We start from the raw sequence: 25,414 nt of genomic DNA, 5'->3' as shown, positions 1-25,414 counted from the left end.
AGGAGCCCTGGTCAGTGCTGTTCTCATAGGTGCCACCTTCCTCAAAAGTAGATACAGCGTAAGCAAGAAGGAGCAGCGCCAAGTGTGCTCCCAGGAGCTGGAAAGCATGCACTGCAACGCTCTGTCCTGTAGGAATACCGGATGCCTTAACCAGCCTGTCTCAGAAGAGGCAAATCGTGATTTTCTCAGAGTTCGCTTACAGCAGAATTCAGTCTAGAGCCTCTAATCAATCGTATTGTGCATGTGTATATAGACCAGAGGTCAACCTGAAGTATCGTTCCTCAAGAGCTGTTCACCTGAGGGTCCACGGAGTAAGCCTGGCTAACAGGACAACCAGTAAACAAATCCCAGCATGTTTGTCCCAACCGTATCCCCTTCTCTGCCAGGGTCATGCTTGTCACCATGCTCAGCCTTGTGTTCTCATGTATTCAAGGCAAGCACTTTACACAAGTCAAGGGCTGGTGTTCCCACTGCTTTTGTTTGGGAACGAGTACTTCGAGAACGGAAAAGTACATGCCTGTTTTCTTCTTACGTAGGCTTGGATAAGATTGAGTTTCTCCAGAGCCATGAGAACCAGGAGATCTACCAGAAGGCCTTTGACCTCATCGAGCACTACTTTGGTGTAGAGGATGACGACAGCAGCCTGGCCCCTCAGGTGGACGAGACTCAGCAGCAGTTCATCTTCCAGCAGCCCGAGGCCCCCATGGAGGGCTTCCAGCTATAATGTCCGCCTCCGGGGAGGGGGCAGGGCACGGCATGCACCAGCAGCCAGCAGAGGAGCAGCCTTCTGGTGGGCAGGAGAACAGGCCCCACCAGCCCCGCACACCTGCTGCCCTGGACACTGTGTTCGTGACCTGCTCACCCCTTCCCTGGAGGAGGGAGTGCCCTCGGGACAGACAGAACCATCAGAGGCTCACAGTGGGTTTGTGACAAGAAGGGGACGTGCGGGTCTATCTTCCTTACACTTTATTTTGGCTGCACACATGTCTTTAACCCAGGAGCCCAGGGGTAGACAAAGGAGGACTGAGGTAATCAATTTGCACCTTTAAATTTTTTTCTTTTATTTTCTTTAGTGGTGACTTCCTTCCCAGTTATCTTTCTTCATCCATCCCAGTCCTCTGCCCTGACGTGTGTAACTCTTGGGTACTTGAGCAGATGGAATATTCCAGAGGTGGGAGGTGGGAGGGGAGGGGAGAAGTCCAAAACAAAGTGTTCTTGCTCTGACCGAATATTAATCTTGTATGCTTGGATTATTTAATTTTTTCTTTTGCACATTTTTCTTGTATTAAGGTTGTTCTTCCCAAAAAGCTGGATTTGAGGATCCAGCTGCCAGCATTGTCTGGAAATAGAGGCTAATAGGGAGGCCCTGTGAGACAAAGGCCCTCCCTGCTCTGACCTGATGCCTAAGACCTCTTTAGTCTGGGAGGATCTCCCTCGCTCTCCTGGAGCAAGTATACCAGTGGAGTGGAAGGGAGGAGCGCCGGCCTTTAGACAGGGCTTCTCCTGTGTAGCTCCTGACCCTGTTTCCTACCCACCTCCCGAATGGTGCGACCCAACTTCATTTGTTTACTTGAAAATTCACCTCAGAGTTGAATGAACCTCTGAGGTGGCTGTGTTTTCTCCTGAGCTTGAGATGGGGGGCTGTGGTCCTTCCTTCTCCTGAGGAGAAAGTCCTGCTCTGATGACCCATAAGTTGCAGAGGAGGTTGGAGTTAGTGTCGTGTATTGGGATAGTCATGAATCCCTGCCTTTGGCCTTTCTTCTTCCTTCTGCCATAGTTGGATCATGTATATTTTACTTCCAAAGGAGAGAATGTCAAAAACTTCTGTATTTTTTTTAATAGTCTGTATTTTTAAGTAGGTCAGTCTTCATTGGTCTTAGAAGGACAAACTGGATGTGAGTGGGATACTGTGAGGAGGACCAGAAAGAGACATAGAACTTTCTGCTCAGAGGACTGAACTCGGTCCTTATTTTCTCTTATATTCTGGGCCACCACTTGGGACCAACTCTTACTCCTGGAACCTTTATGAAGTAAATCACTGGGTCTGATTGTCCAAACCTGAAGGGAACTGGGAGGGCCTCAAGGCCCATTGAAGTCAGCTGCTTTGTTCCTTGCTCCCAAGCAGAAAGCAGCCTGCCTTCTCTAACTCAGCGTCAGCACCGTTACCCACAGTAAGTCCTGACACCGCTGCCTCTGTACCAGAGAACCCTGTCAGCATCTCCCTTCTGAGGATCCTTGTACCTGGCTTGCATTTCCTCTTGTTATACAGATGCCCCACCACCACCACCACCCTCTCTCTGGGTAAAGGCAGTTCAGTGCCTCAGAGGCTGCTGGCCTGTGTCTTAAGGGGTTACACAGTACACTAAGACGGGAGCTCTGAGCTGGGAGGGGGTGTGTTGTGAGCACCTGCAGAGGTGGCAGCACAGTGCCCCGCTGTGGTGACTCCCACATCCCCTTACTTCTTTCTTTCTCTAGAAAAGCATTGTTCGTAGTCCTGTTCCCACAGATCTATCTCTCTGTGCCCTGCATTTGCAGATCCAAAGTTCAGGTTCTTGCTGCTGGCCTCAGCCTTGCCATCCACCATCTCTCCTTTAGTTCTGCATTCCTGCTCCAGAGCCCTCTAAGAAAACTAGTTTGGGGCTGGCACTTGATACTGAAAAGTGCAACTAACATTGGACATTGGCGAGTGCCTTCTGGGAAGGCAAGGAACTGGGCCTTTTTTCACCTGGCTGAAACTGCTCCTTGTTCAAAGAAAAGTCCTCTATGACGCCATCATCGCCCTTATCTGAAGAGTAGACACTGAACATCTCAAGTGACAGTTAGGACCCTGGCTCTGGAGCCAGATTCTTAGCATGAGATACAAATGGCCTGCTCTTGCTTTCCTTTGCCCTTTCTCCAGTATCTCTGGCTTCCCATGGAAGAGGCTGCCCTAGGTGTTACACACACACAGATCATCTTTACTGACTGACAGTCTGCTCCTGGCACAGACTGGCTTCAGTTTCCAGCTCTCCCCGTGACTACAGCCCATGATGTTGGTTGCAGCCTTTTGTTGTAACCATATGAGTTCCACCCTGCCTGGCACCATGCTTACTTGGGTCTGTGGACATGAGTGCTTCTGGGGCACAGGTATTGATAGCCTGTTTTTGGAGACCTTTACCTGGGATCTTGTATCTCCTGCTGCTTCCCTCTGCACCTGGGAATCATCCCCAGGAGCCCATGTCCTGAAGCTGCTGTTGTATTTAGCTGAGGGAGAGGAAAAGGTTCTTCTGCATGGCGTTTCTTTCTCTAAAACCAAGCCAATAAAAAGACACACTTCCCACATGGAGGAAGTGTGTTTCTACTACTGTCTGCCTGCAAACCTAGCTGCTCACTCTCACAGCTCTACATGTCCTGGAGGCCTCTGTTCTTTCTGTTCAGACCTCAGCTGTTCTCTTCCAGGCTCACTCATTTTTGGTATCCATCCTCTTGGGTATTCTTCAGGCTTAGATTCTAACTTCTCAAAGGCAAGAAAGAGTTTCTCCAGGTCCCTGCAGACCCAGGAGCGAGCTAGGATGGTGGCAAGCTTCCCTCGAAGATTGGGGAAGTGTGCCAGGCCAGGTGCTCCGAACCACAGGCGAGTCTGAGCCGTGGCGCTTCCTGAGAGAGGTAGTAAGGGACGACTTCTGGCACATTCTAGATCAACCTCATCCAGTTGTTTTTTTTTTTTTTTTTTTTTCTGTTTTACCTTTTGTATTCTGTTGTTAAGCCAACAAACTGAGAATTTGCCCCCCTCAGGATCCATGTGGTGGATACTAGCTGCTCTTTGGCCAAAGGCCTTCATAGCTGATTCAATCTCCCAGTCTGTCCTCCAGTCCCACCCCAGAATAAGACATGTATGGCAAGGGAAGAATCTAAGGTCAACTCCAAACAAATCTGAATGAAACTTACTTTCCTTTTGAGAGAGCATCTTGTTTGAAGCCTGAACTATGTGCAGGACCAAAGCTGGCTGTGAGAAAAGCAGCCAGAAACTGGGGAGCCCAATTCCCAGAGGGCAAATGCTCTCGTGATATGTTTTCAAGGGCCCGGGCTTACCTCCCTGCTTCTAGGCCAGCCTGACTTCTGATGCTCACACTAGCACATGCTGGTGACGCCCATTGGCCCTGCGCTCCTGTGGCACTGATTTTAAGGTTTCAGTTCAGAGAAACAATATAGCATGTGCAGGGAGCTGTGAAGGAAGACTGAGACTGCCTGGAAACCTGTCAGGGGTTCCCACCATGAACCCTCAGAAGCTGCACGTGGGCATTGGCTTTGTTAGCCAGCTTTTTGGGGAATCTTCTTTTGACCTATTACATAATGAAGTGGGCCTGAGGCCTCAGTGACCAGCATGTGGAACGTCGCCCACAGACAGCCTGGGTTTCCAGGTAAGAACCCTAGGAAGATGATTCGAATCCTCACAGGTTTTGCTTTCCAAATTCATTTGCTTTTATTTTTCTAAGAACTGTAAACTCTATTTTTTCATGTTCTCAGGGCCCCTGGGTAGACAAACCAAGCTTGATCTCAGAGCAGAAAGAGGCCAAGAGACCATGGCACTGAGTGTGCTCAGTCCAGACAAATGATATTTATATACCATCCAAATTTGAAGAGAAAATGTATTTCTTTAGGTTTCAAACACTGTAATAGATACAAGCAAAAATAAAAACCTGTTGCAAAGTTCTGAATTGTCTTCTTTGGTTTGGAATGACTCCGGACTGAGAAGTAAACATGAGACCTGGGCGAAAGATGGTAGAGAACTTGGTAGCATTCCTGAAGCCCTAGGTATCACATAAGCCAGACTTGTAGAGGAAGAGGGTTCAGAAGTTCAAGATCAGCCTGTCTATATGAAACCCTATCTGAAAAACAAAGTGGGTGTCTCAGCAGATCAAGGCATTAGCATTTCAGTAGGGTGACAGTTGTACACTCTATTGGGGGTTAGTCATTTCTTTATATGTAGTAAAAAGTTTAAATGTAAACTAAATGTTAATTAAATGTAATTTTATATGTAGTTTAAAGTTTCTCCTTGATTAATTACCAAAACTCTAGGAAATCATAAAGCACTGGATCACAACCAGTCACCAACAAGCATTCTCACATCAACTTTTGCTGAGACGTTGAGATCCAGCACTCCCGTAAAGAAAACCACCCAGTCACAGTCATCTACTCAGTGTTGAAGCCAGCGGCAGTGCTGCTGTCAAACACTTAAGGTTTGGCTGTGTGAAACTTGAGTTTTGGCCAACGTGGTAACGTGTGCTGGGGGAGGCAGAGCCAGGAAGGCCAGGAGCTCAAGATTATTGGCTGCCTAGTGAGTTCAAGACCAACTTAGGCTTCAGGAGTTCTTAATTCAAGGGAGGGGAGCCTCGAAGCAACAGGTGGGGTTTTAATCAGCACACAGGAGGCAAAGTCAGATCTCTGAGTTCAAGGTCTGCCTGGTCTACATAGTCCCTGGACAGTCAGAGCTGTATAGACCTTGCCATAAAGGGGGTGGAGGGAGGAACAAATTATGTGTACCTAGCAGTGGGAATGACAGTTAAATCAAGGTGCTCGAGGAGAGGGTGTGTCTTATTTCCCAGCTGGGGTTGAAGCAGAACTGCTTGAGACTAGGAGTTTAAAGGCCAGTTGGGCAACCTAACAGCCAACGTTCGTGTACTTGCATTTGGAGGCCAGAGGCAGTGAGCCTTTTAGAGGCAAAACTCAACTCTGTCCAGTGCTGGGGTTACAGTCTCACCCTGATGCAACCTGCCTTTTTTGTAACCTAGGTGTTGTTTACAGGGCTTGCCCAAGACCATCAGAAAACAGGTATTTTTATTATGATTCAAAACAGTAGCAAAAATTATAGTTATGAAGTAGCAATGGAAATAATTTTATGGTTGGAGGTCACGATATGAGAAACTATATTAAAGGATTGCAGCAATGAGAAGGTTTAGAACCACTATTTCAGAGTATCCTCTTTGTATGGAATTTTGTGAAGACCTGATGTAGATGCTACCTCTTTAGAGATTTCCAATATGTTTATTGGGAAGCAAGCAGGGCATTGGTTTCCAGATACCTTTAATCCAAACCTTTTTGAGATACAATTCCCTCTGTAAATGTAAATTTTTTAATGCTTTGAGCTTTGATCACTCTGGGTAAGTGCTCTGCCACTGAGTTTATTATACAATATTGCCTTTCGAATTTACATCTGAACAGACAACACTATTCTGAGTCCGTTTGACAGACCTATTACAGAAAAATGGACACCATTTAAGGACCCTAAAACAAAGTCCAATTAGCACAGTTTGCAACATGCTCTACCCCACAGCCTGAGTCAAGCCTCTGAGACTGCAGCATTTAGCCAACAGTAATTTCAACACTTCATGGCTAATGTTATAACAGAAGCCTAGCCAGACCTAAGAGAACTAGTATAAAATGTAGGCTCTTAAAGTGACCTTGAGCAGGGACTTAAAATGCTTTGTCTCTAGGTGTGGTGCTAATCCTAGCACTCAGGGAGCATAGCAGGCAGAACTTTGTGAGTTTCTAGGACAGCTTGATCTATATAGAGAGTTCCAAGTCAGGCAGCACTAGAAAGCAAGACCTTATCAAACATAGCAAACTCCAAACAAGTAAATAATTGAAATCACAATTGTGTTTGTTTTTGAATGATCTAAGCATCGAAAATCCTAATGAACAAAGACAAAATCTAACTTTCTAAAGCATTAGCCCATGTAGGAGCACGTGGTACTTTGCAGAAAGTGGGGCAGGGCTGAGTGGGAGTTTACCAATCCGCCTAAAGCCAAACCTCCTTGCTACAATCCCCTCCTGAGGATCCAAGCTGGTGATGTCAGAAGGCGGGGCATACTTGGTCTCAAAGCCTGTGATGGCGGAGAATGGTTAAGATGGGTTTTAGTTGGATCTGAGGTAGAAGCCAGCATAGTCAAAGACTAACAGCCAGGGCTACACGGAGAAACCCTGACTGGGCTGGGTGGAATGGAATGGGGCACTGGGGAGAAGATTAAGAAAAGGATGGGTGGTGTCAGGCTTCCAGGTTTGAATCCGCAATAAGCACACAGTATTGATGGATGGAGCCATAGATTATTTACCCTTTACCTGGGCATGGTGGCCCGTGCCATTAGTCCCAGTCTTGGAGAGACAAAGACAGGCAGAACTCTTGAATTCAAGGCCAATTTGATACACCTAGGGAATTCGGGGCCTGCCAAAGCCACACATGAGACATTGTCTCTAACAAACAATAGTACATACTTTTTTCTTTTAATTAGCCTTTTCCGTACTGCCCTATATATCCCAGATCTCTGAGTATAATGTTCTTTCTCTGAGTAATTATGAGGACCAAGCTATTACATACGAGGGAAGAACACATTGTTTGGATTATTATAAACCTTCTACTGGAATGGAGAGGGGAGGGATACTAGGCACATAACAAATTAGTGGTTTGGGCGTGAGATAAATATCTCCTAATTCACAGTTTACCCTTCTTTCTCTCTTCCACTCGCAAGTCCTCAGAGATCCTAAAATAGTCATACATGTTCATAAGGGAGTGTATGAAAAAAAATCCAGACTGCCAAAGTTTAAGGGCCAATCATAGTTTCTGTACTAGGAAGGAGGCTGACACGAATCTCTAGACCGAATGACATAATTTCGGACCCTCAGGGTATTTGGCTCCTAAGCTTTTCGGTTGCATCTCGGGAGTTGTGACCTGCCGCAAGGCATGAAGGGACTCGTAGTTTTTCCCACTCCCGCCTCCAAAGCCGCCTTGGCCTCTTTTCCCAGCAAGCTCCGCGCCAGCGTTTGCTGTTGATTGGCTGCCGCAGGAGAGGGTGGTCCAGCTGGCAGCAGTTACCCAGGTTTCCGGTGCTCGGCCAGAGTCGGGGACGCGGTCGGACGTCCGCGGTGAAGTATGTCTTTGGGCTGTACACGGGACGAGCTCTTCAGAGGGTCCATGACCCAGGACGCGTTAACCGCGGAGGAACAACTAATTCTGTGGACGGGGTGGGGAGAGTTGTGTGCTGCCGTGCTGCGCATGCGTACTTCGGGTCTAGAGGGCGCGTGGGGTGTGGGTGTCTTCTGTGTACGCGCGCGCGCGCGCGCGGGAATCCCACGTGGGACCTGGTGGGGCGGGGGGCCGGTCGGGACTGGAGCATCCCGCCACGTCAGTCTGCGGCTCTGAGCCAATCCCGCGCTCCCGCTGCCGAGAGGGAGCCGTGTGGTGCTGAGAAGTGGCATTCAGGAGAAGGGAGGCCTCTTCCTTCCTTCACTCTGTGCTGGTGCAGCTTCTCGGAAACCTTGCCCGGGACCGTGAAGTCTCAGGCGAAGGCCGACCAGTTTGTTTGAAGCTTAGAGCTTCAGATTTGGAGATTTCTCATCTAGGTTGTGAAGAATTTTGAAGTCTAGAAAATAGCAGCGGTGTCCGTAAAGGATCTACCCCTTTTCTGGCCTTGCAGATCACAATGAAGAACCAAGACAAAAAGAATGGGCCTGCCAAACACTCCAACCCGAAGAACAGCCCTGGGCAACGGGAAGCAGGACCGGAGGGAGCTCATGGACGGCCCAGACAGACAGCTCCTGGTGCGGAAGCTGAAGGTTCCACAAGCCAGGCTCCTGGGAAGACCGAGGGTGTGTGCCAGCTCTGCTTTTCCAGTGGGCAGAGGGAGGAGTTTCTGGTACTTGCATCTATCTGAGGCCAGTATTTACCCAGGAAGGAGGAACTATAGAATGAAACAATGCCCATTCTGTGATCCTCATGTTTCCTAGGGAGGTGATGAAGCTTTCCACTCTTAGCCCTGGAACGGAACCTTGGGGGCATGCTCTGACTGGTTTAAACCAAATGACAATCAAATGAGGCGCCCCATAAGCAAAGTCATATTCCCACTTGCCAGTGCTCGGTGATTAATTGTCCTTCATAAGACAGAGCGTCTGCTACACGTCAGTCGTCCCTCTTGTAGGGGTGCTTTACACAGTTGTCTTTGATGGTCATAACAAGTATGTTTGGGTGTTAGAAATAATTGTTTCGTCTTATAAAAACGTTTTATACGACTTAGGGTTTAAAAAAATTAAATTGAGGCCAGGCATAGTGGCCCTCACCTTTGTTCTCAGAACCCAGGAGTCAGAGGCAGGTAGATCTCTGAGTTTGAGGTCATCCTCATCCTCATAGTGAGTTCCCAGACAGCCAAGGCCCTGTAGAGAGAGCCTGTCTCAACTGAATAAATAAATGGAACGTTTAACCCACACAAGTGGTGTTTGTCTGGGCTTAAAGAAGAAGAAAACCCAAGGGAGCGGTGTAACCACCTAACGTTCACTGTCTTCATCTTGTAGGCGCTCGAGCTAAAGCATCTCAGTCTGGGGCCCTCTGTGATGTCTCTGAGGAGCTGAGCCGACAGTTGGAAGACATTCTGAGTACATACTGTGTGGACAACAATCAGGGAGGCCCAGGTGAGGAGGGAGCTCAGGGGGAGCCCACTGAGCCTGAAGACACAGAGAAGTCCCGAACCTATGCAGCCAGGAATGGGGAGCCTGAACCGGGCATTCCAGTCGTCAATGGCGAGAAAGAGACCTCTAAGGGGGAGCCTGGCACAGAAGAGATCCGAGCAAGTGACGAGGTTGGAGACCGAGACCTTCGAAGGCCACAGGAAAAGAAGAAAGCCAAGGGTCTAGGTGAGGGGGAGCTCCTGCTGACGGGAGGGAGTGAACACTTGCCATCTCATGGGCTAGCCTGCTCTGTCAGGACACAAGAGAATCTGCTTTTCAAGACAGTACATCCCCCCAGTTTAGTCAAAGATGGGGTCATCCCATTGAGCTGTTCAGATCACTCACTTGTGCAAGGCCTCCTGGCCTTGGGAGCCAAGTGGAGGCAGGAATCCAACTAGCTTTCTCACTGGGAATATGGAAAACCGGAGGGAGGCCTAAGTGCTCGACAACACCACTTTCAACCTGCTGTTTGACTTTGGGCATGTTTATTCTCCACTCCTAGAGAGGGTCTTAGTTTCCCTGTTTGTACAGCAATAGAATTGGGCTACACCAAGGTTGAAATATCAACATGGACCAGGTAAGCCACAGACCTCTTCAGAATCAAGAAAGGGCCTTCTTGATCTGAAAACCTGACTCCTACCTGGTTAGTCCCCCAGTCGCATCTGACCAGCTGAATAATTGGTAACCAAAATAATAGAAAGTAAGCAGAGGCCTCCATTGGTTGGATTTGCCATCTCCGTGTTACCTTTTGGGCCTCCCAGGGCTGACAGCTCAGAACCTGGTCTGTGCTGAGTACAGTGGAACCCAAGGGAGACAGCTGTAAGGCTTCCTGGCTGAGGTAAAGCAAGGCAGTGGCAACCTGGCACCATGGCGTACACCTTTAATCTCAGTACCTGAGAAGCAGGAGCAAGTGCATCTCCTGAGTACCAGACCAGCCAGCTGAATAATGAAACCTTATCACAAACAAAGGACAGGAGTGATGGGACAATGTGAAAATACGAACTTAGAACCTAATGCAAACCAAATATGGTAGTGTATGCCTCTAATGGGGAACTAGGAGGAACAGAAGCAGGAAGATGCTGAGTTCAAAGCCAGCTTGGGCTACATAGCAATACCCTCTCTTTGTGTGTGTGTGTGTGTGTGTGTGTGTGTGTGCGTGTGTGTGTGTGCGTGTGCGCGCGCGCGCGTGTGTGTGCGCGTGTGCGCACGTGCGCTACTGTAACCATGTCATTGGCCCTCCGCCCTCATTTTGTTGTGTCTTAAAGACAGACTTCTTGCTTTTTTTCCCCCCTAAAGACACAGGGTCACATATGAAGGAGACAAGCTTTTTTTTTTTTTTTTTTTTTTTTTTTTTGGTTCTTTTTTTCGGAGCTGGGGACCGAACCCAGGGCCTTGCGCTTCCTAGGTAAGCGCTCTACCACTGAGCTAAATCCCCAACCCCCAAGCATTTTTTTTTTAAGCTTTATTTATTTATTCCATGTATGTGAGTACACTGTCACTGTCTTAGGACACACCAAAAGAGGGCATCAGATCTCTTTACAGATGGTTGTGAGCCACCATGTGGTTGCTGGGAATTGAACTCAGGACCTCTGGAAGAGCAGTCAGTGCTCTTAACCACTGAGTCATCTGTCCAGGCTGTAATACATCCTCTTTATAGTCTTATCAGACATCCAGATTGATGTCCCATCCTTGCAATTTTGATTCCTTATCTTTGCAATAAATATGTATGTGCACCTAACTTCTGGGATGTCAAGTCCTCTGGTATCTACTGAGGAGTATATAGCCAGATTATACAACAGTTACATTTTAGTCCAAAAAAATTGAATGCTTGAAATATAAGCAATGAAAAAATGCAGACTTTGCTGCAACAGGTGAGCCCAGGTTCCTTGCTAGGCAGTTTTGGCCTAATACATAGGACTCCTCACTCAGGCTCTGGTCCCATCTCCCCTCCATACCATAACAGGGCATCTCGTCCACCCTGAAGTCTCAGGCACCCACTCAGCAGGATGCCACAGCTACAGAGCAATGAGCATTCCTGGACAGCCCAGTGAGGCTACTGTTTTTTTGTTTTGTTTTGTTTTAAAGATGTATTTATTTATTATGTGTAAGTACACTGTAGCTGTCTTCAGACACACCAGAAGAGGGCATGATCTCATTACAGATGGTTGTGAGCCACCATGTGGTTGCTGGGAATTGAACTCAGGACCTCTGGAAGAGCAGTCGGTGCTCTTAACAGCTGAGCCATCTCTCCAGCCCAAGACATGCATGTTAAATGTAACTGTAGTTATGTCTGTTGACAGGAGTTTGGCTACTTCCTCCAGGGACATCAGACAGTAGCCCTAGGTTTATCAATAGACTTGCCTTTCTCCTGTTGATAATGTCTTCAGATAGGTTTTTGTCTCCCTGGCAGTGCTTCCCAAAGAGGTTGGTCTGTTGTGACGAGCATTTGTTAGTAGCATTGCGGACAGACACTACTCAGGTTGCGGTGGCACTGGGCACTGAAGCTGCGGGGTTGAGCTGACTGCAGTTCTTCATGAAGCACTGCTGGTGTAACAGGAAAACTACCTTAGCCCTCGGAAGTGTAGGCTGGGGCCAAGACGGGGTGGGGGGACCCTGGGGAAGGGGGCGTGCCTTCACTCCCTGTGCTTTTCAGGGAAGGAGATCACTTTGCTGATGCAGACACTGAACACGCTGAGCACCCCAGAGGAGAAGCTGGCTGCACTGTGCAAGAAGTACGCCGAGCTGGTCAGTCCCTCCCCTCTCTCCTCTCTGACCCTCCCTGACTTTGGAAAGTCAGCAGGCTACTTGGGGTAGGTGGGGGTACAGGAACACACATTGGCTTAATTTCTGTTGACTTTTTAAAAGATTCTCCCACCCCTATCTGTTAAATGAGAATTTACTTTCCAGTCAGTAAGAGGAGAAACTTTATAAGTAAATTTCCCAATGATTTTCAGGTAATAGAATGCTGGCGTCGGTCCCAGACACTGTGTAGTCATGTCTTTATGTGTTTCTACATGCATCTCCCAAAATGGTCCGCCTCTCGATTTGTCATCTTTTTTTTTTTTTAATTCATTTATTATATATAAGTACACTGTAGCTGTCTTCAGATACACCAGAAGAGGGCATCAGATCTCTTTACAGATGGTTGTGAGCCACCATGTGGTTGCTGGGAATTGAACTCATGACCTCTGGAAGAGCAGTCGGGTGCTCTTAACCGCTGAGCCATCTCTCCAGCCCTCGATTTGTCATCTTTGCGGGCACTTGTCCTTTTACTTCCTTAGCGTGAGTCCTAAGTGAAGGGAAAGGCAGTTCCAGGAGCTTGATCCAATTTAGGTTCGGTTTTGAGACAAGGTGATAACCTCCATGTTGGATCATGAGAAATACCAAGACATGGTGGTGCATACATCATTCCTGGAGGATCAGGGATTCAAGGCCAGCCTGCACTACGTGACCTTGTCTTGAAAGAGAAATGCTAAGTGTGGTCTTGCTACTTCTCTCATTGTAAAAGTCTGGAGTAGATTGGGGGTCAAGAGATACAGAGAGGGGGGCCTATAGAGGTGATGGAGCCTAGAGGGCTGGTGAGGTCGCTCAGTGTTTGAAAACAGTGCCTGCTCCTCCCGAGGGCCTGGGCTTGATTCTAAGCACCCACATAGTGTCTCAAAACCATCTTTAACTATGTATAGTTCTAGGCAATCTGAAACTCTCTTCTAGACTCTGAGAGTTCCAGGCACACAAGTGTAGCATAGACATAGATGCAAGCAAGACACCAAGAGACTTTAAATAAAGTTAAAACAAATACAGAGTCTAGTATGGTGGCGCACACTTTCAGTGCCAGCACTCGGGAGGCACGGGCAGGTGGAGCTCTTGAGTTGAAAGCCAGCCCAGTCTACAGAGTGAGTTGACATAGTGAGTTCCAGAAAGAAAAACAGAAAAGATAAAGTCCATTTTAGAAGGCTTCAACTAGGAAAATACTGATGTTGCAAGGGAGGAGGAACTGAGCTCCTGGGGTAACATTTTGAATAGAGGAGGGAGCTAAGGCCTGATGCACAAGGAGGGGGCCTCCACCAGGGATGGAGACGATGATCCCTGTCTGTAAGTGACGAGGACAAGTACAGTCAGATGCTGGGTGGGAAGCTTGTGCTGGAAGTCCCCCTGGTGCCTTCGGGGTTTCCAGGGAAATGAGAGTGAGGACAATGTCTAGGGAGGGAAGATAGAAAAAGGAGCTGAACCGTTGTCTCGGAAAGGGGTGTAGATCATAGGAGAAGGTGGTGGCCTTTCTAGGCAGTAGGAGTCTTCCAGGCTTGGTATCTGATTTAAAGGAAGACTCTTCTGACCCCGAGGCTTCAGTGCTGGTGCAGCAGAGGAGGAAGGGGCTTGACTAGGGTAAAGGGATAAGCCAGGTTAGAAGGTAAAAGACCTAAGATAAAAATGTAAAATATCTGAAATTAATTACTTTCCTGTTGAAATTATAATATTTTAAGCTAGTGGTTGTAGCTTATTGGTATAGAGTGCTAGGCTAGTCTGGATAAATTATTCAATATCTTCCAGAATAAAGTCAGATTTCAGAGTTGGGGCGTGGTGGCACATGTACTTGTAATCTCCAGGCTGAGGCTGGAGAATCATAATGAATTTGAGAGCGGTCGTAATTTTCTTTAGTTTAAGGACATATGGGTCGCGAAGCATTACCTTGTCTCAAAAAACCAAAGTTTTTAATTTTTTACCTTTCACTTTTTGGCGTGGCCACAAGAAGATTGTAATCATTTACACGGGTTGCCTTTCTGTTATCCAAGGCTGGATATAATCAGGGGAGCAGAGCTAAGCTAGAAAGGAGTAGGTCTATGGAAGGGGCTCAGGACTGTGTAGTCAAGAGAATTAGAAGGACTTTCTGTCAGTAATAGCCATTTGAGGCCAGCCTGATCTTCAGAGTAAGTTCCAGGGTAGCCAAGGCTTCAGGGAGAAACCCTGGCTCAAACAATAACAACAACAGTAATAATAACAATAACGGTGGTGGTGGTGGTGGTGGTGGTGGTGGTGGTGGTGGTGGTGGTGGTGGTGGTGGTGGTGAGATTGTCACAAATAAGAATAGTAGTTGTAGCCAGGCAGTGGTGACACGTGCCTTAATCCCAGCTCTTGGGGCAGATACACAGGATCCCCATGAGTTCAGGGATAGCGAGGGCAACACAAAGAAACCTTGTCTTCAACCCTGCCTCCTACCCCCCAAATAAAAGAGTAGCAGTTGTGGGGAAAAGCAGTGTGTTGAGAAGGAGGCTGGTGCTGACGAGCTCTGTGACTTGATTGCATGTAGATTAGTCGTTTGGTCGGATGTGGTACCCAACAGTCTGGACCATGGGCTCGTCCACTGGAATCAGCTGGGATAGAGGCTGGGATCTGATGGCTGACTTCATTGGTTCCCGTGATTATTCATGATTACTTCCCCCAAGAAACCTTTGGTCAGTCTGTACTGGTACCAGGAGGAGCATGTGGAGCTCCGATGCTTTTGGTGTGTGTGCCTGCTTATGTGAGCTGTGGTGACTGCAGTGGGAGGAGTGAGTGGTGACTAGCTTAGCAGTCTCCAGAGCCATGTAATTGTGCCCTGCTGACACTCCCACCTCCTCACTTCCTCTCAGCTGGAAGAGCACCGCAATGCCCAGAAGCAGACGAAGCTGCTGCAGAGGAAGCAGAGCCAGCTCGTGCAGGAGAAGGACCATCTGCGTGGTGAGCACAGCAAGGCTGTCCTGGCCCGAAGTAAGCTTGAGAGCCTGTGCCGGGAGCTGCAACGGCACAACCGATCCCTAAAGGTAGGCCAGGTAGTATTCACTGGACCTTGTGGGCTTTCTCCTTAGAGCAACTGCCACTATGTTGTACAGTGAGTTCTAGGCCAGCTTGGATTACATAGGAAGATTCATGTAAAAAAAGAAGCAGCTGGGGCTGGACAGACGGCTCAATGGTTAAGAGCACTGACTGCTCTTCCAGAGGTCCTGAGTTCAAATCCCAGCAACCACATGGTGGCTCACAACCATCTGTAATGGGATCCGGTGCCCTCTTCTGGTGTGTTTGAAGAGAGCTACAGTGTGCTTATATATAATAAATGAATAAATCTTTAAAAAAAAAATGAAGAAGAAGAAGAAGAAGCAGCAGCAGCAGCAGCAACAGCAGCTTAGGTACGGTATAGCTCAGTCCAGTTCCACCAGAGAACTGTGACTACCTGTGGTAGCAGTCTCCTACTGCCCACGTGTACTTACCCTCTGTACAGTGAGCTTTTAAGAAAACACAGGTTTGTCCTGACTCCCACTTTAGAATCTCTAGTCCATGAATTGGGAGACCTAATGGCTGTTTAGATCTGCGACGAGGAAGACAGCAACAGAATGTGGCAGGAATGTATGGCATAGCAGAACTGCTCAAGAGAACACTTGCGGGGTTGGGGATTTAGCTTAGTGGTAGAATGCTTGCCTAGCAAGCGCAAGGCCCTGGGTTCGGTCCCCAGCTCCGAAAAAAAGAAAAAAAAAAAAAAAAAGAGAACACTTGCAGCAACCTAAAGCCATTTTCCAGACCTCGTCTCTTGAGGTTTCACTGCCGGTGGCATCACCGTAGGTTCAGAGTGCTCTACAGAATCAACCCTTGTGGAACCTCAGGCTGCAACCTGGGGAGATGGACCGAGACAGTGCTTACCATTACCAGCATTAGAACTAGAGTCTGGGTCCCTGTCGCCCGTGTACACGGCTGGGCTGGGTAGTGTGACTTGGTAAAGTGTGGAGGACTAAGATGGCTGAGTGGTTAACAATAGTACTTAGAAGTTTTCCAGAGGACCCATCTTCTGTTCCTGTACCCCCATTTGGCTGTCCACAAACCATCTTGAGATCTGACACACGCATCTGATTTCTAGGGACCCACATACATGTGACATACATTCACAAAGATACATAAATATACAGAAATAAAGAAAAATTTAAACAAGGAGTGGTGGACAGGTAGTCCAGTGGTTAGAGCATAGCTGCTTTTCCCAAGGAACCACTTCACTTCCCACCATACATGGCAGCTCACGGCTGTCTAGCTCCAGTCGCAGATCACTACTCCCTTCAAAAAGTAAAAAATACATACGGTAAAGAAAGAATGATAATGGCAGTTGACCTTTAGCCTCTATGTGCCCATGTGCGCAGTAGTCTTAACAAGCTTGCTCAGCTGGAGAGAAGGTCTCACCGCTCTTCCAGAGGTCCTGAGTTCAATTCCCAGCAACCACATGGTGGCTCTTCTAGTGTGCTTGAAGACGGGGTACTCACATACATAAAATAAACATACATACATAAAATGAATACATCTTTAAAAAACCTCTGCATACATTATACAGTGCATAGGCATACATAAAGCCAAAATACTCAAATAAAACTTTAAAAAATTTAAAAACCAAAAATATTCTTGTTATGTAGGAATATATGTGTCTGTGTCCTTGGCCAATTGTGTGGTGTGGAATTTTGTTATAGACTAAATTCAGAAATGAAATAGCTGAGTCAGTGTGCACAGCACTTAGCATTGGTAGAGTTTTCTAGGTTGCCTTCCATTAGAATGTTTGGTTGCCTAATTGTTCACCGTTCTGCCAGTCCTGAATATTTACATTTTATTATCTTGTTCTCTGTGGGAAACAGGACAGACTAGAAGGACATTAAAACAGGAACACAAAAGTGAAACAAGCAGGGAACGAGAGTTCAGGGGGTCCCAGAAGTTCCAGAATGGCACTTCCTGTGAAGGCCGAGCACTTGGGCTGTCACTTGATGGCCCGTGGTTTACAGAGGGCCACATCAGAAGACCCAGCTGTGTGGCATCCCTCAGCCGGGAGCTCCCCAGGGGCCAGGACGCTGTTGGCAAAGACGGACTGTGTAAGTAGTTAGGGAGCTGGGAGCTATGGGCGATGGTTCCAGGGCTGGCTTCTCTCTGCAGGAAGAAGGTGTGCAGCGAGCCCGTGAGGAGGAGGAGAAGCGCAAAGAGGTGACTTCACACTTCCAGGTGACGCTGAATGACATTCAGCTGCAAATGGAGCAGCATAATGAGCGGAACGCCAAGCTGCGACTAGAGAACGTGGAGCTGGCCGAGAGGCTCAAGAAGTTGATTGAGCAGTACGAGCTTCGTGAGGAGGTGAGGGGAAGGTGGTCGTGGCCAGCAGACTGTGAGGCTGTAGTGTGTGCCGGGGACTGGGGCAGCAGCTGCAGGCTTTTTCTTGCTCTTCAAAAGATGGTGTCTGAACCAGCATGTAGAATATTTAGTTCTAGAGTCGAGGTATGTCCTTGTCCTAGCTCGACATCTGACCTGTTGAGTTAGCAGGAGGCTTCCCAAGGCCATGGGGATGAGAATGAGACTGGACGAAGTGCCTTGTTTCCTAGAGTTGGGGCTTTCTTGAAAGGGAGCTCCTGACAAGCATTAATAGCATTAATACCTTTCTACAGCATATCGACAAAGTCTTCAAACATAAGGACCTGCAGCAGCAGCTAGTGGACGCCAAACTCCAGCAGGCCCAGGAGATGCTGAAGGAGGCAGAGGAGCGGCACCAGCGGGAGAAGGAGTTTGTGAGGCTCAGGCCTGGGGGCTGCCGTGGGGGCTAGAAGGAAGAGGGCTGGGTTCTGACTTAGCTCAGTCTAGTTCTTCAGGATGGGAGAGGTTTTGCCTGCCCAGTCCGGTACTCGCCTGTCCAGACAGAAGTCTGAGAACAAGTAGCCTCAGTGGGTTCAGGGCTTGTGGTTGAGGAAGGCCAAGCATGCCGCAGGGGCTTCTGACAGGTTCTGGGGTCCTGTCTTGGAAATAGCTCTTGAAAGAGGCGGTGGAGTCCCAGAGGATGTGCGAGCTGATGAAGCAGCAGGAGACTCACTTAAAGCAGCAGGTGAGACAGGGGCCTGACCTACAGTTTCCAAGACCTTTCACAAGGGCCCATCTTCAGGGGAGGGAAGACACACGACTCTCGTCTTAGACTGGCTTTGCGCCAGTTGGCATGTTGGTGACAGCCAAGTCTTATGTGTGTTTCGTTTTGTTTTCCCCAAGACAGCGTTTCTCTGTGTAGCTCTGGCTGTCCTGAAACTTGCTTTGTAGACCAGGTTGGCCTTGAACTCAAAGATTTGCCTGCCTCTGCCTCCTAAGTAATGGGATTAAAAGTGTGTGCCACCGGGGCTGGGGATTTAGCTCAGTGGTAGAGCGCTTACCTAGGAGGCGCAAGGCCCTGGGTTCGGTCCCCAGCTCCGAAAAAAAGAACCAAAAAAAAAAAAAAAAAAAAGTGTGTGCCACCATGCTAGGCATTTTTATTGTTGTTTTGTTTGAAAAGGTCTCTGACTTTAGCTCTGGCTATAACTAACCCAGAATGCACCTTGTACACCAGGCTCAGGTTGACCTTGAACTTGTGACAGTCCTCTGACTCCCAGATGCATGAGGCCTTAGCTACCATGTCTAGCTTGATTTCTGTTTATTTTTCTTTTTCTTTACTATTATGCATTTGAGTATTTTGCATGGATGTATATCTGTGCCCCATTTGTGTTCCTGCTACCTTCAGAGGTCAGAAGAGTTACAGACATTTGTGGCCTCCATGTAAGAGAATTGAACCCAAGTCCACAGCCAGTGATCTTAGCTGCTGGCCATCCCTTCAGCCCCATCAATGTATGTTTAGTTCTGTTTTGTTTTCTTTTTGTATGAGACCAGTGTCTCCACATGCTGAAGTCTTACCAAGGCTCACTTTGCAGGAATCTTCTGTGGGACACATCCCTGCTGTGCACAGCTTTGCTTGTGTGGTATTAGGAAATGGTGTCTCGGTGGAGTGGGTTATGTCCGACTGAGGGTGCTGTCTCATCTTTGCTTCTGTGCCTCTCACCCAGCTCGCCCTGTATACAGAGAAGTTTGAGGAATTCCAGAACACACTTTCCAAAAGCAGTGAAGTGTTCACCACGTTCAAACAGGAGATGGAAAAGGTAAACCATGGGGTTCCCTCAGCCCGGCCAAGAGGAGGCTCTGGCCACTTCTTTAGAGCTGAGCTGCCCTTGACAGCCTCTTCATGTATCAGGAAGAGGTGGTTAGAAAGGGGCTCCCTCTCCTCCCACAGGGGACAGTGTCTGTTTTTCTGTTATTATTTGGTTTGATTTCTTTATTTATGCTGGAATTAAAATAGAGAATATGCATTTTGCTACTAGGCTTCAATGGTGGGGTTTTTTCCCTGGAACTCTTGGTGTAGACCAGACTGGTCTTGAACTCTTAAATATCCACCCTGCCTCTACATCGAGTGCTGGGATAAAGTGGGGCTGGTGTGTATGGGGTATGCAGACGCCACAGAATGCATATGGAGGCCCGAGGACAATTACAGGAGCGGACTCTGCCGGTTTGGGGCATGGGGCTCATTAGGCTGGGCAGGCATCAAGTGCCTTCTTTATTTCCTAAGCAGTCTTGTCGACCCTCAGTGCTCAGATTAACTCGAGGCTCCCAGTTGGCACAGAGGTAAAGCCAGTCCAACCCTGACCTTTCTGTTCATATGTGCTGTAACAGATGACAAAGAAGATCAAGAAGCTGGAGAAAGAGACCACCGTCTACCGGTCCCGGTGGGAAAGCAGCAACAAGGCTCTGCTGGAGATGGCTGAGGAGGTGAGTGGACAGCTGTGGGTCTGGCTGTGGCCTTTTCCTCTTTCTTTCTCTCAGTCACTGACACCGAATACACGAAGTGTGGCTGCATCTCCAGGAGCATTTATCCAGTGCACCTTTTTTAAATCCCTGCATATTTTTTGAGACCTGAGATTGGTCAGGAGTCCTGTTTAACAGCTGACAGTTTCAAGATGGACATAGTATGTCAAGGTCGTCTGGTAAATAAGTAGAAGCCCACATCGTCTAACACCAAAGTCAGACCCTAAACTAGGGCTGTCTACTAAATGGGCCGGCTTTTGGGTGTAAGCTGCCCAAAGGAACTGAATGTCACTGAGTGCTTGGTTTCTCTCCCTAGAAAACCCTCCGGGACAAAGAGCTGGAAGGCCTGCAGGTGAAAACCCAACGGCTGGAGAAGCTGTGCCGAGCACTGCAGACAGAGCGCAATGACCTGAACAAGAGGGTACAGGACCTGACTGCTGGGGGCCAGGGCTCCCTCACTGACACTGGCTCTGAGCGGAGACCGGAGGCTGCCACTGCCTCCAAGGAACAAGGGGTTGAGAGTCCTGGGGCTCAACCTTCCAGCTCTCCAAAGGCCACAGACACTCCTGGCTGCCCTGGAGCACCGAGCACAGAAACAGCAGGCCAAACAGGGCCCGGAGAGCCCACCTCTGCTACGGCCTAGAGGTCATGGTGCTTGGGCATGCTGGGAAGGGAGCAGCAGCCCAGTCAGGCCTGGTCCGTGCAAGGCTTCCACACTGAGCAGCCCAGTGCTAAGGCCAGGGTGTTCTGACCTGGAGGGCATAGGACACTTGACAATTTTGAATTTTGTGGGTTAGTCTTACATGGCTGGGGCAGGTGTGCAAAACCTCGTGCAGTCACATAGTTAACACCTGTAGGTGTACTGTGGGCTTTCACTAAGGGTGGGTATGTGGGTGAAGTTGGTGACTCTATAAAGAGTCTTAGATGTCATCTCTAACTGTCATCACAGTAAGCTGGCAGGTCAGATGACTCCAACATTTTCCTACCCAGCTCGAGGCTTAGACCCCTCTTGGCCCTTTTCAGAGCTCGTGACAAGTGAAGACACCCAGGCCTGGACTCTTCTATTTTGTAAACAGAATTTGGGCAGTTTGGGCTCTTGTCACTCCCTGGAGGTTTCACTGCTTCTCTCAACCTGGGAATGGTGTCCCTGGCAGAGCCTTTGTGGGAACAGAAGTGGAGGGTGTGCCCGAGTGGGAAGGAATGCCCTTGGGCCCACTTCCCCCTGGTGATGCCGGGTCCAGGCCAGTGCTGCTTCTCAGCTCTCAGTAGCCTTAGCTTTCACAGGTGCCTCTAGCCTGCACAAGGATTGACAGATGCTACCCAAAGGATTCTTTTGGGGGGGTTTTTGTTTGTTTTGCTTAAGAGTTTGTATTAAAAGTCTTCGAAGGAAGGAATAGGGATACTGTAGCAGTGGTCCCCAGGTGCCTGGCCTCCAGTGCCCCACTTGGAACCACCCTGTCAGGGTCCTTTGCCATGTCGGTGCCAAGGTATCCTGCCTGGGAAGGTGAGATATTCAAGCGAAGGGAGGAGGCTTCTAATGGCTTTGCCACAAGCTTGCCTATGGGCTTCAGCTTAGGAGGCGACCACTAGTTTCCCATCACTGCCTCCACAGGTCCACATGCCACTTGGCCTATGGCCATTGTTTTGTCCCTCCCCCCTTACCTCCAACTCAGAGGAGCAGTTTTTGAAAACTGCTCTTGTGCCATTTCCTGGCAGCCTCTTGGCCAAAAAAACGAGACCTTGGGATGTCACTTCTTCCTGTCTAAACCCTAAGGTAGGGCGAGAACAGACATCCCAGGAACCAAAATGGCCACAGGGTGTTGGGTTTGCCTTCCCTCCCCATTCCTCTCACAATGTTACTGTGTTCTCTGCGCAGCTCTGAAGTTCTTGTTGCACACTGTCAGGGTATTAGCAGTTTCACAGCAGCTTTCTGGGGTAACAGTATCTCGGAAACGATGCTCTCTTTCCATAAGCTAAGTAGGCCATACACCAAGATTGGATGAAGTTTTGCTTCTTACTGTATTCAACTCTTGCATTGTCCTGCAAGTTTCCTCATCTTTCATAACTATCTTCTAAGCCCCCACATGCTCACATTGAAAACTGAGCTGGGATGGTATATCCCTGTAATCCCAGAACTCAGCAGGGCTCGGAAGCAGGACCCCTCATCAGAAAACCAAGACGTTAAAGGCCAGTAGGAGACATCATGTGCTAATGATCATGTATTTAAGTCCAGAAATGACAAAGCAATGGCCCTTTCCCACGCCACGGGCTCTACCGGTTCAAATATTTGCTACCCTGGGATATTTATTGAGGCTGCTTTGCCATCTCTAGCTGGGATCTGTTGTCCTGTGGAATTTCTCCCAAGGTCTTCTCTCTTGGGAATCATAGTATTCTTCCCGTTCCAGTAAGGCCTCACAGCCCGCATCCAGGCCAAGATCTGACCCCTTAACCCATGGGGCTCCTTAGGCTGCAGAGACGTAAGATAAGGCGTCTTTCTGCCTCTGTGGTCCGTGTACATTGGCTGCCTCACTTCAGCTACCTCTTACAGCGCGTGCAGGGTTACAGTTGGGTGTCAGTGAGGCAGGCTGGGAGGCCACAGTGTCAATAGAACCTTGGCTGTTGGCTCCATCCACTTGTAGGCACCCAGGGCAATACATAGATGGCAACCTCTTCCTTTCCCTCCACTGACCAAATCTGAAGTCACTACAGCTGCTCTGCTTTCCAAAGTCAGCCCAGGAGCCTGGGCCACTGCAGGGAGGTTGCCTGTGGGAGAGGGCCAGGCCCTTCCTCACTTGGGCAAGCCCCTTGCTCATGACCTCATTTTAGGACCAAGAGCTGTGTTGGTTTCTTAGATTGTTAGCTTTTTCTCTAGAGGACCACAGTGGGTACGCCTTAGAGCCGAGGGCCCTTGGCTCTACAATGTTTAGGTCCTTGTCCGGGTGAGAGCTTCATGTTCGCATGTCAGCTGCACTCTTGTTGTTTTCCGTGAGGCTTTTGGACCATGGGCAGAGCTTAGGCACTTTCTGTAAGACTTGTTTCTGTAAAGATGGTTGTTCAATGCTTCCTAGTCCCAGTCATGTCAGTCCTACTGAGGGCTGCCCTAGGGAGGGGCTGCAGCCGCTCCCACCTTAGTGGCATGGGTGGGTCACCAGGCATCCCGCTGCCCTTCTTAAGCAGCCTGGGGCAGGAGGGCTGGCTGCCTCTGTCCCCATAACTGCTTTCCTTTGCCTCCCACCCTTGTTTGAAGTTGTGCTGACAGCTTTTTTTCCCCCTCTCTCCCCTTCCCAGTCTACTTTTGGTATTCACAACAGCCAGGGACTTGATATTGATGTATTTTACACCACATTAAATAGTCTATTGCCTTACTTGTATCTCAGCTAATCAAATTATTTGATGTTTCTGGATCTGCAAAGTGGCCTGGTATTGTCCTGCATCCTACCTGCCACAAGTTCAGGACCCTGACAGATTCTTTAGAAGTTTCGATAAGGTGTACACAGCTATAATCCCAGCACAGAAAGGCTAAAGCATGGTTGCTGTGAGTTCAAGACTGGGGCAACATCAGCTAGATTTATGAACAGGAACCCTGACTCAAGAGGGTGGGGTTGAGGGCCTCCACCCCTTAATCCCAGCACTGAAGGAAAAGGCAGAAGGCTCTTTAGTCTGAGGTCAGCCTGGTCTACATGGTAGAGAGAATGTGCTCCTTCAAGTTGCCCTTTTGCTCTCCCTAAGTACATCTTGACACCGCCACACAGGTTCATAATACATGCAATTTTTAAAGAAAGTAACTACTGAGAGGAAAGCTACTTTTAAAGCAGAAGAGGTCCTGAAAGGGACAGACGGCATTCACGGCCTCATTTAATAAGCAGTTGAGCTTGGCATGGCAGAACAAGCCTTTAATCCCAAAGGCAGAAGCAGGTTAACGAAACCTTTAGAAAAAGGAAAAAAAGATTGCTTACAAGTTCTGCAAGGTGCTCAGGAGGGTAAGGGAAGAGATCAGGTCTGTGTTCCATTTAGGTATTAGGAGTTTTGAACAGACCTAGAGGGCAGGAAGGACCCATCGAAGGAAGGTGATCAAAGAGCTGGTTAAGGAGTAAGCTACTGGGTCTGTGCAGTTGGTCCTCCTTAGGGAATGCACGAGGACTTGGGGTTCCTTACTTCAGCTGGCTTCCTCTAGGAGAAACCAGGTAGCCTCATCCAGCACCAGTTCTCTCTGGGTTGGTTAGGCAGAAAAGCGGTAAAAGCTCAACGATAAAGCCTTATGGAAGCTGTGGTAGACTAATAAACTGTGTACAACGGACACCACATTGGTTCCAAGTCCTCCAGTAGGGCGAGAGAGGATTCCTTCAGGAGCTTCCAAGCAAAGTAGTGCTACAAAACCTGGTTCCTTGGGGGAAGCGGCTGAAGGTGGGAACCCCAGAGGTGCTTCTGGATCCTTTGCCCCTGTGTTGGAGGAAGCTGGCACCACTCCGACAGCTCTTCCCCTCCCCCTGGTTCCCAGCTATTCAGAAGTCTTGAATTAATATTGCTTCCTAGAGCCATTTGCATGTTAAAAGCGCCTAGAAAAGATTCCAGCGTTGGGGTCTGCAGAAGCAACACCTCTGGGTCCCCACAGCCAGGGTCCAAGAAAGGGAAGATGGATGCTTTGTTGCCTAGGTCCGTTTAATTTGAGCCTACTGGGCAGCCTGGCCTGCGGCATCAGATGCTGCTCTGGAGATCTGAACCAGGATCTTCTGCCAGATCTTTAAATAGCTGCCTCGTTGATCGGACCTCCCTCCTGGCCAGCAGCACTACAAGCAACAGTTCTGGGTCAGCCTCCTCAGGCGCTCACACGTCCCACCTCCCGCCAGGTCTCCAGGTCTCCTGTTTGCTCTGGTCCTCCCTATGTAGGTGGTGGGAAGAAGTCAAGTCAATTCAAAAGCACTTACAGGCTAGGAGTGTCTGGATGTTATGGGACAGTGACATTGTCCTGGAATGACGACTGGTTATTTTCAGTGAAATCGGGATAACAATTATGTCTCAGGATTATAAGGATTAGATGTACATAAAGGGCTTAACAGGGCGCTTGGATACTGATTGTCTTTGTTTCTTCTGGCGCCTGCTCCTTATCTTATACATTTCTATGTCGCCTATGCCCACACATTGATCTACTCCCATCATTCCCCGCCTACAAACAAAGCCACCACCATCTTGTAAGGGATTCCCTCCAAGCGTGACAAGAGAAGAAAGTAATTTTAAATCCATATCCCGCAACTAACAGAGTTCCCTTAGTTCATGTGGGAGGTAGGTAAGAGGAACTGTTAAA

General features: G+C 48.6%; 2 protein-coding genes across 9 annotated transcripts in view; both read left to right on the top strand.

The window, feature by feature from the left end:
• The window catches only part of Kpna6 (karyopherin subunit alpha 6), a 33,057-nt gene extending 28,364 nt beyond the window's left edge, over positions 1-4,693 (top strand). For 3 of the 5 annotated variants that reach the window (NM_001443946.1, NM_001443947.1, NM_001015029.3), the window contains 1 exon segment: positions 537-4,693. In NM_001443946.1, coding sequence (NP_001430875.1) covers positions 537-724 — 188 coding nt within the window. In that variant the 3' untranslated portion in view covers positions 725-4,693. 5 annotated transcript variants of the gene reach the window in all.
• Positions 4,694-7,799: 3,106 nt separating this feature from the next.
• On the top strand, positions 7,800-23,483 carry Txlna (taxilin alpha). Of its 4 annotated transcripts, none has more exons than XR_015620069.1 (12): positions 7,800-7,904; positions 8,451-8,622; positions 9,322-9,660; positions 12,128-12,219; positions 15,102-15,272; positions 17,407-17,601; positions 17,910-18,029; positions 18,266-18,340; positions 19,320-19,412; positions 19,981-20,076; positions 20,429-22,516; positions 22,712-23,477. XR_015620069.1 is itself a non-coding variant. In NM_001439351.1 (11 exon segments), coding segments are annotated over 10 exon segments (1,674 nt in total). In that variant the 5' UTR covers positions 7,800-7,904; positions 8,451-8,456; the 3' UTR covers positions 20,756-23,483.
• Positions 23,484-25,414: the final 1,931 nt, after the last annotated feature.

The sequence above is a fragment of the Rattus norvegicus genome, chromosome 5 (genome assembly GCF_021556685.1).
Source record: "Rattus norvegicus strain SHRSP/BbbUtx chromosome 5, alternate assembly SHRSP_T2T, whole genome shotgun sequence".
Classification (NCBI taxonomy): domain Eukaryota; kingdom Metazoa; phylum Chordata; class Mammalia; order Rodentia; family Muridae; genus Rattus; species Rattus norvegicus.
The sequence above is the reverse complement of the archived record's forward strand: the minus strand, read 5'-3'. Positions and strand labels throughout refer to the sequence as shown.